General features: G+C 38.2%; 1 protein-coding gene across 3 annotated transcripts in view; it reads right to left on the bottom strand.

Moving 5' to 3' along the window:
• Positions 1-792: 792 nt before the first annotated feature.
• Positions 793-18,278, bottom strand: part of LOC135701531 (zinc finger protein 235-like) — a 50,163-nt gene continuing 32,677 nt past the window's right edge. The window contains exons 2-6 of one of the 3 annotated variants that reach the window (XM_065222353.1): positions 16,576-16,858; positions 16,037-16,497; positions 10,216-10,381; positions 9,039-9,101; positions 1,538-1,627 (exon numbers count right to left, since the gene is read on the bottom strand). In XM_065222353.1, coding sequence (XP_065078425.1) covers positions 9,046-9,101; positions 10,216-10,381; positions 16,037-16,497; positions 16,576-16,858 — 966 coding nt within the window. In that variant the 3' untranslated portion in view covers positions 1,538-1,627; positions 9,039-9,045. Of the gene's footprint in view, positions 1,628-9,038; positions 9,102-10,206; positions 10,382-16,036; positions 16,498-16,575; positions 16,859-18,278 lie in introns of all 3 variants that reach the window. The other 2 variants (XM_065222351.1, XM_065222352.1) reach the window with 2 other exon arrangements.

The raw sequence follows: 18,278 nt of genomic DNA, 5'->3' as shown, positions 1-18,278 counted from the left end.
GGTGACTGAATAAGCAGCGTTCAGTGAGACCGGATGGAATTCGATTTTTAAAATCTGTGTTAGGGAAAGCGCTTTTTGCAGGTAATCGGTGGAGTAAAGTCGCAAATCAAAAAATGCCGAACGTAGGGTGGGGCTTATTTCACAAAATCGTTCGGGGACGTGTTTTCCCATGTGGAAAATGATTATTGGGATTAATTAAGAAGCATATCAAAAATTGAGATTTTTTCGTTTGCATTAAGAGGTGTCGAACTTTTCAAATAAATCATAAGCTTCTTTAAAAAAAATGATGTTGTGACCCTAAAGAACGAAAATTTAGACCATTTTACGATATCTGATATATTGTAATTATCCATATGAAAAAACCTGTTCACGAGCGATTTTTAAAAACAAACCCTCCGTAGTAGGACATTCCAAAACAGACCTCTGGGGCAAAATGGCCCCACGCAATATTTCATAGCTTTCCCATTATCAGTCCGTGAATTTATCAAGATTGCTAATGAATTTCACAAGATAAGATGATAGAAAACATTACTTTTAGCAACCTTTCGCAAGTTGACGATACTTGAGGATGTGATATTTGATAAGCTTATTACTTATAAGACACTGGGAACCTGGATTAGAACGAATAAAGCGATAATTCGTGATTTGTGACTTGAGCAGAAGAAAGAATCATCACAACGATAGAAAAGCATTAAAGTGCCACAACTTACCTTCTCCGATTGTTTCAGAAGAATCACAATCACACCATGGGACACATTTCTCAATGGAATAACAAACTCGCAAAAACGGATCTTCATTATTTTAACAGTTACTGTACAACTTTATTTCACATTTTCCAAATCTCTTCTTCTCAGATACTGATACAGGGGGATTAATCACACAAACTTAGGGTATTAATTTATGACATCATAGAATCGACCTATTTACATGCAGTGCGTCCGGCGACCAATAGCCTACTAAATATATTCAACGGCGACGAAAGAAACAAAAATCTCTTCCTCTTCCATGCGAAACGAAAAAAGTTCCGAACATCTCCTAGCTCCTATTTTCACACATTAGAAAATTAATGTACAATGCAATTATAAACATATTACGCATAGAATTGATATGGTGACACGTGACAAAACACATAAACACTCAGTGCGGTCTAGTAGATTCATATACTTTTTTGTTTGTTTTAAGTAAGTTAGCGAGGAGCTGCAGTTCCCCATGCTTCCCATGTCTGACCCGACTCGGAGTCGCGACAGTCGATCCCCAAATCGGGCCACTCCGAACAATGCGGAAGCATGCAGTTCCGGGGGATCCGCAGCTTAACGGACGGGTGCCGAGCTTTCAGCGTGAACCGATGCGAGGGACGGACCTCAGCCAACGCCGGACAACATCTGCTTGGTGTAGTTGGAGAAGAGCAGATGTTTGGAAAAGTTCAATCGCTCCTCGGCCTTCTCGAACGACAGCGGCGGGCTGGATTCTTCGCCTTCGCTGTGACTGTGCCCGGTGCTGCTCGGAGCCCGCGATTGGGATTGTCCTCCCTCGCTGGCCCCTTCCTCGTGCGTTTTCATGTGTGCCTTCAGATTGCAAGCCAGGGCGAACGATTTGTTGCACACTTCGCAGACGTGCGGTTTGTCACCTGTGGTGGAACGGAAAGATAGGAATGTGTTTAGTGTTCGTCCTAGATTTTTTGCTGCTGTTGTTGCGATGAAGCGTGAAGGGAAAAACGGGAATCGCGGGAACAATAACGACATAATAATAAAGGAGGGTAATAATAAATTATAATTTGCTCGAGAGTCGACCTCCCCCCCCCCCCCCCCACCACCACCACCACCGGTTAATCAAAGAAAGGAAGTTATTGATCCGATGGACGGACGGACGGGGAATGGTTTTGCGCAGAGCTCAGAGCCCTAGTTCATGTTTACAAGTGCTAGAACATGATCCACGATGATAAGTTCAATTCATCATCTGCGCCTTTGCTTCGCTCCGGCGGCGGCTAGGAGGCGGGCTGAATTGGATTGTGGACGGATTGTGACAGCCACCGGTCAGCTTCTTGAACCATTGTGTCACTGTTCAATGAAAGGGCGGACGGGCGTCCGCGAGATTCTCATGCTTCTTCGGGTCGGTTGGAATTTATGAGCCAATGATACGGAAAATGATGGTGATTTATAAGTGTTTTATTAATTCCGATGCTTTCTTTTGTCGACCGGTTGTTGCTCGATACGGTGGGAATGATGGGATCTTTGTACTTGGGTACAATTGCCATTGGAATGAGGTTTCGCAGAGAAGAACTACTGTGACCTTCAGTTCGCGAGTGTTCAGTACAAAAAGATGTATTCGAATGACATGTAGTTGGACTGACATAAAATTAATGTTATTTGAACATTAGCAGTAAATCGTAAATTTTGAGACATGTTTGCGATTTGTATTCCTCGGAATTGCGCTGAATATAACAAAATTTGCACTTTAAACTTAGAAAAATATCTAAAACATGGTACTTTTTACACGTGTAAATATTAGAATCCGAGACAGGATTTATTCCACGTTGGATTAGTTTCAATTCGTCAGAATTGAAAAAGTTACAGCGATGTTTCGAATTTCAAGTTTTGTTAAATTCTACCTAAATTAAACGGTCATAGGTCTAAAGGTCTAAAAACAAATTGTCTTGAATTTAAACAATAAAGAGTGTCTATTTAATTGATTCTAACCGATGTGCATGAAATTCCAACCGGGATTATTTGAATTCCAACTGTAATTAATTGCATCCCACTGGAGTTCCATTGAATTTCAACCAGACTCTTACATATACCAACCGGACTTCTTTAAAATGGGCTTCTATTAATCCAAAGTGGCCTCATTGAATTCCAATCAGAACTAATTGCATTCCATTTGTTGAATTTCAACCTGAATTATATGAATTCCAACTGGAATTATAGAAATTTCTACCGGAACTATCAGACATCCAAGTGAGCTTCTTCAAATTCCAACCGGACTTTTAACTGAATTACATTCAAATCCATTCAATTAATAAAAAGATGACAAAGCATTTCAACTCAAATTGAATTTGAATTTATTCCAAGCGGAATTTATTGCATATCAACCGGAATTCATATAATCTCTGGAAGTATTCAATTAAACCCGTCAGGAGTGATTTCTGTAACATGACTTCAATTTCGAATCAGATTTGTGTTACTTAATGCATGAGGTTGGCGATTACAAAGTTTAAGAAAATGTTCTATATCAACATGAAACTTAGCTAGAGAAACGTGTTGACTATCCCACCAGGCTATTCGATCCAAGCGAACTTCTTCAAATTGCAACTTGATTTCTTGGAATTCCAACTATAAATTCAAATCAGTTTTCAAAGAGTTACTACTGGAATTAATTTGAATTCCTTCTTGAATTGATTTAATTAAATTGCAAATTATTGAATATCAACCGGAATTGATTGAAATCCAACTAGAATCATTTGAATTGCATGCAAACTTATTCGACTTCCAACCGGGTTATTCGACTTCCAATCGGGCTTAAACTCTAATTAAATTTCAATGAATCTCAACCAGACTTCATTTAATTCAAATCACACTGCAAATAATTTCAAATTTATTAAATTTCTACCAGAATTTGTTGCATCCCACCCATAGTTATTTCTGTGAATTCCATACAAACTTCAATGCCAACCTGACTTTAGGCGACCGCAATGGCAATTGTTTGAATTCCTACGGAAATTATTTGAAATCCAAGTAAACTTTTTCAAATTTTATCCTGATATCCGGAGTTTTTTGAGTCTTCAATGAATTGCTACAGGAAAAATTCAAATTTCCATTTGAATTGATTAAAATTAACTGAAATTAGCTGCGATTAAAACGGAATAAATTGAACAATAACTGGAATTACTTGAACGGAAACGGAAACTTTCAACCGGACTACTAAGAATTCTAACCAAATTTCATTGAATTCCAACCAAATTTCATTAAATTCAAATCAGACTGCAAGGAATTTCAACCGGAATTCATAAAATCTCTACCAGAATTCATTGAATCCCACCCAGAGTTATTTCTGTGAATTCCAACCAAACTTCAATGCAAGCCTGACTTTAGTGAATCTCCTAATCCTAAAGAAATTGTTTGAGTTGTTAGTGATCTTGTTTTTCAAAATTCATCCTGATTTCTTTGACTTCCAACCGAACTTCTATGAATTCAAACTAGTGTTCAGTGAATTGCTACAGAAAATATTTAAATTTCCATTTGAACTGATTTAAATTAACCGGACTTCCTTCGAAAATGTACCTCTCTAACCTCGAGTAAGCCACGAGTATTCGGCCCAACTCCTACTAGACATAGAACTAAGTGAATTTTGTTACAAACAAAGAACAATAAACTATCGGCTCGGTAAAGCTAACGCGATTGAGCCTACCAAATAAACGAACTAGTTAAAAAAAATTAACCGGACTTAACTGAGATTCTAACGGAATTAATTAAACTACAACTGTAATTTCTTGAATGTAATGCCAACTGTTCCAACTTTCAACCAGACCACTAAAAATACAAACCGGATTTAACTGAATTCCAACCAGACTTCATTCAATTTGAATCCGACAGCAAATAATTTCAACCAGAATGAATAGCATCTCTACCAGAATTCATTGAATCAAATCTGTGAATTCCAACCAAACTTCAATGCAAGCCTGATCTCAACGACAATTCCTACCGCAGTTGCTTGAATTGCTACCGGTATTGCATGAAATTCAAATGAACTTTTTTTTTCAAATTTCAACCTGATATCTTTGAATTCCAACCGGACTTTTAGGAATTCAGACTGGTCTTCAATGAATTGCTACAGGATATATTAAAGTTCACAATTGAATTGATTAAAATTTACCGGAATTAACTGAGATCCAAACGGAATTGATTTAATTCCAACCGAAATTACTTGAATATCATGTAAACTGTTCCGACTTTCAACCGGACTAACAACTAGGAATCCTAACCATATTTAATTGAATCGAATCACACAGCAATGAATTCGAACCGGAGTAAATGTATCTCTACCAGAATTTATTGAATCCCATCCAGAGCTATTTCTAAGAATTCCAACCATTTTTTTTTTTTTTTTGGCTTTATTTTAGAGATTTTTAGCCTGCGGCTAGTTCATCTCTTGAATTCCAACCAAACTTCAATGCAAGCCTGACTTTAGTGGATCTCAACGGCAATTCTTACCGCAATTGTTTGAGTTAGTACCGGAGTTGTATGAAAGCAGACTTCTTTTTTCTTGTTTCATCCGGTTTTCTTTGTATTCTAACCGAACTTCTATGAATTTAAACCGGTTTTCAATAAATTGCTCTAAGAAATATTTAAGTTCCCATTTGAATTGATTAAAATTAGCCGGAATTAACTGAGATTCAAAAAAAATTAAATGAACTACGACTGAAATGACTTAAATCTCATGCAAATCTGTTCCAACTTTCAACCAGACTAACTAATAGGATTTTTTATCGAATTTCATTGAAATCCAACCAGACTTAATTTAATTCAAATCATAGTGCTATGAATATTAACCGGAATTCATTGAACCACTACCAGGATTCATCTAATCTAGAGTTATGTCTGTGAATTCCAACCAAGCTTTAAAGCAAGCCTGAGGTTAGTGGATCTCAACGACAATACCTACCGCAATTGTTTGAGTTCCTTCCGGTATTGCGTGAAATCCAAGTGTATTTTTTTTTTCTAATTTCAATCTGATTTCTTTGAATTCCAACCGGACTTCTATGAATTCAAACCGGTCGTCAATGAATTGGTATTTTAAGTTCCCATTCAAATTGATTAAAATGAATCGGAAATAACTAAGATCCAAACGGAATTGATTGAATTCCAACAGGAATTATTTGAATATCATGTAAACTGTTCCAACTTTCAACCGGACTAACAACTAGGAATTCTAACCGAAGTTAATTCAAATCCAACCAGACTTCATTTAATTCAAATCATACAGCAAATAATTTCAACCGGAATTAATCGAATCTCTACCAGAGTTTATTGAAACCAATCCAAAGTTTATTCAAAGAATTCCAACCAAACTTCAATGCAAGCCTGACTTTAGTGGATCTCAACGGTAATTCTTACGACAATTATTTGAGTTGGTACCGGAAGTGTATGAAATTCAAGCAAAAAAAATGTTTTCTAATTTCAACCAGATTTCTTTTAATTTCAACCGGACTTTTATTAATTCAAACTGGTCTTCAATGAATTGCTACAGGAAATATTTGAATTCCCATTCAATTCAAACTAACCGGAATTTAGGGAGATCCAAAAAGAATTAAATGAACTACTACTGGAATGATTTAAATCTCATGCAAACTGTTCCAACTTTCAACCAGACTAACTAATAGGATTTCTAATGGAATTTCATTGAATCCAACCAGACTTAATTTAATTCAAATCAGACTGCTTAGAATTTTAACCGGTATTCATAGAACCACTACCAGAATTCATTGAATTCAATCTAGAGTTATGTCTGTGAATTCCAACCAAACTTCAAAGCAAGCCTGAGTTGAGTGGATCTCAGTGACAATTCCTACCACAATTGTTTGAGTTCCTTCCGGTATTGTGTGAAATCCAAGTGTACTTTTTTCAAATTTCAACCTGATTTCTTTGAATTACAACCGGACTTCTATGAATTTAAACCGGTTTTCAATAAATTGCTACAGGAAATATTTAAGTTCCCATTTGAATTTATTAAAACTAACCGGAATTAAGGGAGATCCAAACAGAATTAATTGAATTACAACTGCAATCATTGAATGTCATGCAAGCTGTTCCGACTTTCAACTGGACTAAATATGAATTCTAACCGAATTTAATTCAAATCCAACCAGACTTCATTTAATTCAAATCAGACAGCAAAGAATTTCAACCGGAATTAATCGAATCTCTACCAGAATTTATTAATTCCAATCCAAAGTTAATTTAAAGAATTCCAACCAAACTTCAATGCAAGCCTAACTTTAGTGGATCTCAACGGAAATTCTTACCGTAATTATTTGAGTTGTTATCGGAAGTGTATGAAATTCAAGCAAAAATGTATTCTAATTTCAACCTGATTTCTTTTAATTTCAACCGGACTTTTATTAATTCAAACTGGTCTTCAATGAATTGCTACAGGAAATATTTGAATTCCCATTCAATTCAAACTAATCGGAATTTAGGGAGATCCAAAAAGAATTAAATGAACTACTACTGGAATGATTTAAATCTAAATCTCATGCAAACTGTTCCAACTTTCAAGTTAGTCTAGTAGGATTTCTAATCGAATTTCATTGAATCCAACCAGACTTAATTTAATTCAAATCAGACTGCTAAGAATTTTAACCGGCATTCATAGAACCACTGCCAGAATTCATTGAATCCCATCTAGAGTTATGTCTGTGAATTCCAACCAAACTTCAGTGCAAGCCTGAATTTAAAGGATCTCAACGACAATTCCTACCACAATTGTTTGAGTTGCTACCGGAATTGTGTGAAATCCAAGTGTACTTTTTTTTTCAAATTTCAACCTGATTTCTTTGAATTCCAACCGGACTTCTATGCATTTAAACCGGTTTTCAATAAATTGCTACAGGAAATATTTAAGTTCTCATTTAAATTTAAAAGATCCAAACGGAAGTCATTGACTTCCAACAGGAATAATATAAATATCATGTAAATTGTTTCAACTTTCAATCGGACTAACAACTAGGAATTCTAACCGAATTTAATTGAAATCCAACCAGACTTCATTTAATTCGAATGAGATAGCAAAGAATTTCAACCGGAATGACTAGAATCTCGACCAGAATTCATTGAATCCCATCCACAGTTATTTCAAAGAATTCAAACCGGACTTTATTAATTCAAACTGGTCTTCAATGAATTGCTACAGGAAATATTTGATTTCCCATTTGAATTGATTAAAACTAACCGGAGTTAAATGAGATCCAAACGGAATTAAATGAATTACAACAGGAATCATTGAATTTCATGCAAACTGCTGGTCCGACTAGTTAACCGGAACAAGGAATTCTTACCAAATTTCATTGAATTCCAACCATACTTCATTTAATTCAAATCAGACTGCATAGAATTTCAACCGGAATTGATAAAATCTCTACCAGAATTCATTGAATCCCATCCAGAGTTATTGCTGTGAATTCCAACCAAACTTCAATGCAAGCCTGACTTAGTGGATTGCAACGGCAATTCCTACCACAATTGTTTGAGTTGCTACCGGAATTGAACGAAATCCAAGTGAACTTTTTTTTTTTAATTTCAACCGGACTTTTATAAATTCAAACCGGTTTTAATCGGTGATCACTTCATTAACCGAAATTCATTAAACTTCGAACTAACTAACTTTTCCAAATTTCAACCGGACATCTTTAAATTCGAACGAAATCTCTTGAATCCATTTCCAACCGGCAGCTTCTTTAAAAAGGCAGGGAACCAATTATGAACTACAAACATCGAAGTCTTCACTCCTTCAAGCCCCCCTCGAAGCGATCGAAATTCAATCGAAATAAGCTTCCCATATTGAACTGATGACGATGCAAATTTATTTTCCACGCCGCATACCCGATTGCGATGATGATAACAATCACTGCCGGGACGTCATCTCGCAGCATGGAATAGATTGCTACTGATTTTTTCCGCCACGCTCACAAAGGATCCGATCGAAACTGCACTGTCACCACCACTGTCCGTCAGCCGAGCAAATTGCATGGATCATCCAACCCATTTCACAGATCTCCCACCTGGACGAAGCGGTACGAGATTCTCTTGAACCCCCTCCGTTTCCCCTCAGTAAACGCAGCAAAAATGATGATGAATCATAACGATTCCCTCACTTGAATTGATGGTCGACGCGTGATTGGAAAATTAACCGTGAAATTCATTCCTTCTCCTCCCTAAAAAACCTCAAGGCTGACTGCCCTGGGACCCAGACTGAAGCCGATTCACCTTTTATATTAACAATATATATAAAATAAAATAGTATAATGGCAGCATCGCTGAACATACTTCTTTTCTAAGCGATCCGTGACTCGTTTCTCGGGCTCTCCCTCATCTTCAGTCGGGATGAACCTGAAATTGAGCGGAAATGGGTTTCATTGTTGTTCTTCTAAATCGATCTTATTTTTTTTTTTTTTTTTTTTGGCGCAAGATCTAACCCGTGTGCGGTCCGCGACTTTTCAATGCAAGCGCGAACGAAATTGATTCGAACTAGCGATAATCGAAGACCTGTGAATGGTTCAATTTTCAGGTCTATTAGGGTTAATTTTTGGTAATTGAATTTTTTTTAAGGGGTCACATTCCAGATTGGTCAAGGTATGGAACTTGTATGCGAGTTTTGGATAGAGGAAATTGCATAGAACATCATAGATCTAAATTGACCCATCAGAGACTCGTTCCCACCGAGCGACGACGATCAATCACACAAAAAAAGACCTTTTCCCATGTCACGATCGTCAGAATCCATTTCTCGACTCGACCAGATTTATTCCTACTTCCTCAATTAACGAGGGCATAAAAATTGGAAACACTTGTCATATTCTCATGGCTGTAAAAATATTTTCGTTTGCTACATTCCTCCTACCTATCGGATCGGACGGATCTCTCCTTGCGTCTTTTCAGTAAGTGACTTCAAAGCCACCAGTAGAGGTTAAAAAAAAAAGAAGATCAAAAGGATACGATAAATTCGAAACCACTTGACTTGACATGACTCACTTTCTCTTTCTCTCATTCCTTCATTGTAATCGCTTCTCATCTCTCTCCCTCGCAGTTCTCGTTTGACGGTGACCGATGGTGGGTTGAATATGCCTTTTCACCCTCGATAAAAATTGGTTTATTGGTTTTATATATTCCATTCGGCTTGGCCGATCTTCTTCCTCAATAAATTATTACCGTCGAAAGCCAAATGTTCCCCTGCACGCAATGTTCTGTTTTATAATCGAACGTCGTCGTCGTGTTGCAACATGTGCATGTCCTCGTCAGAACAAAGAGGTACCTCCTGACGCGCAGGGTGTCCGTTTTTTCCCCCTTATAATTGGAAGGATCCTTCGAAACAGGTGATTCCTTGCTAACCGAAAACATATAGGAAGACGCTCGAGAAAAGGCGCGAAATTCTCCGTTTCCCCCTTCGTTATGTTCATTTGTAACTGACAAAAATGTTCAAAAAAATACAACGTACGGATCTTACCAGTATGCAGGAAGAGGTGATTTTTCAGATTCGTCTGTTTGGAGAAGCCTCGCGAGCAGATGTGGCACTTGAACGGCCACGAACCGTTGTGGACGTACATGTGCGACTTGAGATCACCGGGCGTCGGGAAGGACTTGGAACAGAGGCTGCACTTGTGTGGTTTATCCTGTTGCGGGGGGAGAGAAGAGAACGAATGGGGTAAAATTAATGAATGTTCATTTAATTCAGATGAGATTAATTAATTTAAGCAGTTACAACATACACCTAAGAAATACGACAAAACAGTTCAGATCAGGGTTCTTGCTTTTTATTATTGCGTTTTGACATAGACTACGTCTTATGGGAAGGTACAGGGGGTAAATTGAAAGTATAAAATTTCAACCGTCACCAAAAGGTGTTAGGTGTTGAAAGCTTATAATTTTGTCATTTCTAGATGAATTTAAAATCCAAATACACCAATCGATAGGAAATAACTGTACAAATCTTATGACAAAAATATTTTTTCTAATTTTTCATAAAAAAATTACTTTTGAAAAACGTTCAAATTTTAAGTGAAAATTTTTTCCACTGTTTTCATAAAATAAACGTTTCTCCGAACCTCGATTATGACGAGTATGACTTAGTTGCGTGCGTCGATCTGCTTGAGCCTGTAACGTTATAAAAGAGCACTGCTTCCACGCCTCCGCTTATTTTCGAAACGGACTATGATGCATAACTATGATGCTCAATGTCAAAACATTTAACAGGCAAAAACCTGTGAAAGAGCTTTTTTTCTGCTTTAGAATTTGAACATCTCAATCCCCTTAAATTTCAATTAATTTCGTACTAAGCACCTACTTATTGGAAACCAAACGTTTGCTTTGAGAACAGTCACATCTACAATCAATGCACGAGAAGTTCCCTAAATAGCTTAACGTAGTCTACTTCAACCATGTGGTTGTGTCTTGTACCCAATCCCACTCATTTTTGTTTCATATCTATTTTCTCAAATGCCATTTGAGTCCACATGACTGGTCAATGTTTGTAATCCGGAATTTTATCCAATAAATTCGCGATTTTCCAAATTTCAATTTGTTTTCAACAATTGCTATAATTCATTATTGCGAATGACCAAAGCAGACGTATTCTGGAAGCGGAGTTTGGTGGGATGAATTTTATTATTAATCTAGCGTTCACAAGCATAAGCGCCTGACTGCAATGGTCGATTCTCTTCATCTATTTTCTTTTATGTTAATTTATCGGCTGAGTTAACATTTATCGGTGCTAAGTTATTGCTTTTGTTAACCAATACAGTAATTTACTACACTAAGTTTAATAAATTTCGGGAAATTATTTAGCTTAACTGCAATCATTCAAAGAAAATAAGACCAGAATCTAGGCCAAATAGGATACAAAATTAAAATTTAAGACTGGACCTTCTCCGATTTGCCTGAAACTTTGCTTAATTGTATGTAATGGGCAATCATTATAATTTCCGCAAAAAAAATCAGCCATTTTGAATATTGTATTTTTCAAAATGGCGTCTATGACATTTTTCAATAAACTGTAGCTCGAAAATGTCACTTCTGATTGAAATGACGTCTGATATAAAGTTGTTTAGAATAATTCAAAAATTCTTGGAAATCTATACAAGGTCATTTTGTTTAAGTAATTTTGAGAGAAAATTCTAAAAAAGTGTTAAAAACTGAAATATCTGAAAAGTATATCTTCAAAATTCATAATTAATTTTTCAAATAAAGCTCATGCAAAAAGGTCGAATGAAATTTTATGGAAATAAGAACAAATGGACAAATGGACGAATAGAAAAAAGGACGAATGAACCAAAGGACGAATGGACCAAAGGATGAATGGACAAAACGATGAATGGACAAAAGAACGAATAGAAAAAAGGACGAATGGACGAATGGACAAAAGGACGAATGGAGAAAAGGATTAATGGACAAATGGACGAGTGGACAAAAGGACAAAATTACGAATGACAAAAATACGAATGACCAAAATGTCAAATGAAAAATGGACAAAATTTCGAATGGACACAAATTTGAATGGACGAAATGTCGAAATCGACAAAAGGTAGAAGTGAAAAAAGAGTTGGATGGACAAAACGTCGAAGGGACAAAATATTAGAAAAGTAAATTTATTTTTAGTAGATCAAAGAATAAAAGTAGTAAAAAGTAAAATGTAAGATAGGACATAAATTATGTAAAGCAAGTAAATTAAGCAGAGGCTTTGAGTACGCAAACTGAAAATCTCGAAAGATATTTATTTCTCTCGGAGTTGACTCCTTCTTTAAGATATGCGCAGTTCTTCGAACGACAAAAATTATTGAACCAGCCAGCTGAAAATGATTATTAAGAAATAAGAGTTATTTCTCAATCTTGAAGTTGACTCTTTCCTTATAACATGAGCAGTTCTTTGAAGCTATTGAACACTCCAGCTTAAAATGCTTGAAAGTTATTCCATGCACTTGGAGTTATCTCCTTCTTTTCAACGTGATCACCCAAGTAACAATTTGGGTTTCATGAAGATTCTGTAGACCATGATTTGAACTTGTAGAATGCTTTAAACCCTTGATAAAACTTGCAATGTTACTTGGGCAATTGTTTTAAAGATAAATGCTACTGAACACTCCAACTAAAAGTGGTTAAAAGTTGCATCGATCTTGTGTCCTTTTCGTCATTTTGTCCAGTCGACTAATTTGTACATTAGAATTTTTGTTACTTGGTCCATTTGACCTTTGTCCCATTAATACCCTTTAAACCATTTCTACAATCGACCATTTGTCTGTCCCTTTGTCCATTTTGACCTTTTGTCATTCGACCTTTTGTCCCTATAAATAAAATTCGACCTTTTGTCCATTTCGACATTTGTCCACTTTGACCTTATGTCCATTTCAACCTTTTGTCATTTTACCCTTTTATGTATTCGACATTTTGACCAATCGACCTTTTGTCCTTTCAACCTGTTCTCTATTTTGAGCTTTTGTCCTTTTCAACTTTTTGTTCTTTTCAATCTTTTGTTGAATGACAAAAGGTCGAAAAATAAATGGTCGAAAGACAGTTGGAAACAGTGCTCATAAAATCATACACTCATACACTCAACACATTGTACCCCTTCCTTTCTTGACCTGTGTTCGGGCGCGGCCGGCGCTGGTATTGCCTAGTTTGAGATCACCAGTTTTTACACATTGAGGATGATTGCTAGTCCCAAGCATCGTCTATTGGTTCTCTGTGTTATTACAGCTGGTCTGGCAATAACAGAGAAGCAACCGTGGGCGGTCAATCATGCTTATGCTCATGCTCAATCTTTTGTTGAAAGACAAAAGGACGAATACATTTGGAAGCAGTGCTGATATAAATCATTTCTTCTACACTCAACATAGCTGTAAATAAAGACAACCTTAACAGATAGACCAACTATGTACTTGATCAAGGCAACCTCTGAGTATCGTAGTCAATATTTGTTTTTCTTCATTCGTGGCTGGATGTTCATTATCACCTCTGTTGTTGTCAATATTAATATTCGTCTTTATCTTGGTGGGGATGATTTTGAGGATCAAATGCAAAATGATTATTTTAATTTTACGCAAATATAGCTCAGCGTGATGGGTTGGTCTTTACACACAGATTGATGGCAAATTATTACCTCATGCTGAGATGATGATAATATCTAGGCTTCAGGCTCTGGGGTCTTATTATTCAAAATTATCATTTTACTCAAAATGAATTTGATTATTTTGCTGTTGAGGATCGCTTCTGATTTTGACAATTAAAGGTTGGCTAATCAAACACGGGTGTATTTGTTGATGTATAATGAACTCATTTGTTCATTTCGATTGTACGTAACAGCGAAAATCTTCAAAACAAACGTAATTCATCTACACTGGGTTGAAGCGCTACTCCTTGCTTGTGATGGTAAATGATAAAAACAGACACTGGTTGCAAGACAAAAGATCGAAAGACAAAAGGTTGAAAGACACAAGGTCGAAAGACACAAGGTCGAAAGACACAAGGTCGAAAGACACAAGGTCGAAAGACAAAAGGTTGAAAGATAAAATGTCGAAAGACAAAAGATCGGAAGACAAAAGGTCGAAAGACAAAAGTTCGAAAGACAAAATGTCGAAAGACAAAATGTTGAAAGACAATATGTCGAAAGACAAAAGGTCGAAAGACAAAAGGTCGAAAGACAAAATCTTCTTCTTTCCTTTATTTAACGTCGGTCTCTGTTCCGCAATCTAGTGCCAATCACCGACGGACATCGATTGCCATCCATTGACGGCAATCGAATGTGCAGGAAGGCAGCTTCCACACCTGCGTAGGATATCGCACCCATTCAACACACATGGGCCGGGACCAACGGCTTCACTTCCCTTCCGAAGGAAGACGTGACCAGAGATTTTTATGAATCAGAAAAATCCCACCGACCTTGACTGGGATTGAACCCAGACCCATCGGGATGTTAGAAAGCAGTCACGCTTACCACTAAACCACCGGCACCGGCGAAAGACAAAATGTTGAAAGACAAAAGGTCGAAAGACAAAAGGTCGAAAGACAAAACGTCGAAAGACAAAATATCGAAAGACAAAATGTCGAAAGACAAAAGATCGGAAGACAAAATGTCGAAAGACAAAAGGTCGAAAGACAAAAGGTCGAAAGTCAAAAGGTCGAAAGACAAAAGGTCGAAAGACAAAAGGTCAAAAAGCCAAAAACTAATGTAAATATTCTTCAACTGATTTGTCATCGTGTTATACTATTTTTCTTTCTTTGAAAGCTCGTTCTTAAAAATTATATAATAATTGTTCATTTAATAAAAATTACAACCTATTAAATAAACCCCTTACTTCGATCATGCGTCCATTTCAACCTTTTGTCAATAGTCCCTATTAACCATTCGATATATTGAGCATTAGACCTTTTGTCCCTTCAACCTTTTCTCCATTTAGAGCTTTTGTTCGTTTCGACCTTTTGTTATCTTCAATCTTTTGTCATTCGAACTTTTTGTCCATATCGACATTTTGCCCCTTAGACCTTTTAGCCATTTGACCTTTTGTCATAGGTTTGAACTAAATTGGTAGGTCATTATCATTTCATTTCGATTTACAAAGCACTTGTTCTGATCCTAAGAAGTATAGTCTCTTCTCTCAACATTTCAGGAGGTCAATCAATGACAAATAGACGTCACCAAACCAAGTTAGGGTATTAAATCCGAAAGCGACTTTGAGTTTAATACGTGTCAGCGGTTTGGGGACAAAAGGTGGAAAGACAGAAGATCAAAAGGACAAAAGGTCTAAAAATAATACGTTCTTAGACAAAAGAATTTCTTCAAGATTGGGATTCCAAATTTCCTTAACTTTCTTGGAGCTTACAAACTTGTTCTGGTGTTCTTAATTATTTATTTTTTTCGGTTTGCTCTTTTCAACAGTAAACAGTTCATTGCAATCATTCCGTTAAAAGTGATCAGTTTCCTTCTGTCTAACCCGCAATTCCAAACCATAACACTTTCCATTCTCCGACGATTAAATCACACTTGATGCTTTGATCAGTACCGTCCGTAACACTTTTGCTGGTAGCCTCAGGTGTCTCCGCCAAAAAAACGCAAACCGAATCAAAATTAATCATTTCAACCTGACTAAACCACCCACTCACATGTCACACCTCCTTTTTCTCTCCCGATTCAAATCAGTTTCAAAGCTAATATAGATGTAGAAAAATTCACCAACAATCACCTAAAACTGTGCTCATTTCTCACGTGACCAGCACCGCAACCCTGACACTGATTGATGGTTGTTCCACCCGAATTTTCGCTCGCACCAAACACTCACCTTAATGTGCGTCATCCGATGGTAGTATAGATTGGAACTGGCCGTGAACCGCTTGCCGCACACCTGACACTGGTGTGGCTTTTCGCCGCTGTGGATCCTCACGTGGGTGTTCAGCGAGCTGGACGTGCTGAAACCCTTCCCGCAGACTCCGCACACGTGCGGCTTTTCACCGGTGTGCGTTCGCATGTGCCTCTTCAGTAGACTAGGACGATCGAAGGCCTTGCCACACACCTCACAGGGGAGCATCGCCCGTTCGCCTCGCGAGGGTCGAGCTTTCGGGGAACTGCGGGGCACCTGGATTGGACAGCTGTCCAGATCGCCACCGCTCGTACTCGCTCCCGATGAAATCGAAATCGAACTATCACCGGACACGGACTTGCGCTCGTCCTCCGTGCCGGACGGGGGTGAGATCGGGAGCATTACCCGCGACAGCAGGGACGTGGACAGGTCTAGCGGGGAATCTGCATAGGGGGGAAGAATCAAAGTACGAGGAGGAATTAATTACTGGATGATTAGTGGATGCATTTCTCGTAGCTTACCTTCCAGTATCGAATCCATCGTCTGCCGGTAGAGCTGACTTCGCATTCGGATGAAAAACAGCTCTTCCGGTCCTTCGGGCAGGTAGTAAACCACCAGCTCCTGATGGGAGGGGATCGGTTTCACAATCTCGTAAATCGGTTCACCTTTCACCTTGGCGCAGACGACGTTCACCTGGGGCCCGTACGTTTCCGACACCCGCAGGAACCGAATCCAGTTGCAGTGGCGAACCCTCCGCCCGTTGACGGTGGTGATCTCGTCGTACAGTCCAAACCGGTGGCGAATCTGGAAGGAAGGTTGGGGAAAACGAGACAAAGCGATCTGATTAGGAATGGGCGACGAAAACATGCAACCTAATGGGAGCTCATAAATTGAGATGTACTTTTCCGAACGGTTCGAACAGACTGGGCTTGTCATCCAGGAGTTGAAATTTATAGGCTGATTTTTCTCCCCTATATGTGCTCTCGTTTGCATGTTCGAAAAAGGGAGCAATAGATGCTAAGGGAAAGCATCGCGACACACGCGACACGGAAAAATCGCTACATTCAATTCAAATTTCGCTGTTTTGCGACGCGATCGCTATGCTGCGATCGAACACGCAAATGGGCACGAATATGTTAATGACTGTCTCCTAGATCCGTAGAACTTTCCAACTCCCATTTGACGTGAAGATCGATCCAAGTGCTGCTGACAAGCCGTGTCAACAAATACTGCATCAAGTGACGACAAGTGTGTGCGCCCGGTCCTCCCTCCCGGTGCGGGTACAATTTAACGGTCCGCTGAATGGCACTTGTTTGGACAACAATAAAAAAAAACAAGAACTGAACAACGCTCGACGGTAAAGTGCAGTCTGACAGCACCTGAGGTGGTGGGCTTTCCCCCTCCACCTAGACGTGACTTATGAAACACGAAACGAACGAGCGCCACCGGAGCGTAAAACCACAGCCCAACATCAACTCGCCGCGACGACGACGACGACGACGACGACGGGCGGTGATGGTGATGAAGTAATTTGTTAGGAAAAGTGTAAACTTTTCTTTCCGGTGGGGGAACTCTACCGAATGGTTTTGATTGCTATTAGCGAGGCGCCGTGGGTATAACATGAGATAGAGAGAGGGAACAATATGGGTGATAAGTGGGTGTGAAATTTTCTGGCTTCGGTTCGTTGAACAAGGGGGAGGTGTGGTCATGATCATTTATGTAAACATGGATAGTTAAACTAATTAGAAGCATTTATTTTCAAATGGGGGTCATGATGGATTAGCAGGGAAATGGAATGTTGTCTGATTGGATGCAGGATTCCAAATGCGATCAAGTAATGAAGAGACTTCAACACTCAGGTTCGTTGCTTAAAGATTTTGATCAAATCGAAAATCTGTTGTATCTTCTAACATAAAGTAGTTTGTTAAAAACAAGGCATTTTTTGCCCTGTTGGGTATTTTGATCACTGCTACCGAAATTTAGATCTATTGTGATATATTCTCCGTTTTAATATTGCTTTATCAGCATGTCGCATCACGATTTTATGAAGCGACCTAGGTCAGGTATTACATTTCGAATGAATTGCACTACTTGGCTGGGAACTGAATTCCAAATAGCAAAGGGTTCTGTCAGCCCCTTATCCAGAAAAATACGCCTCTTATTGAAAATTGCTGTACAAGAGCATAGCAGGTGTTCAGAGTCTTCTTTTTCTATGCCACATAAT

The sequence above is a fragment of the Ochlerotatus camptorhynchus genome, unplaced genomic scaffold, assembly GCF_037179485.1.
Source record: "Ochlerotatus camptorhynchus isolate MF236.1 unplaced genomic scaffold, CSIRO-AGI_Acam_v1.1 ptg000167l, whole genome shotgun sequence".
NCBI lineage: Eukaryota > Metazoa > Arthropoda > Insecta > Diptera > Culicidae > Ochlerotatus > Ochlerotatus camptorhynchus.
The sequence above is the reverse complement of the archived record's forward strand: the minus strand, read 5'-3'. Positions and strand labels throughout refer to the sequence as shown.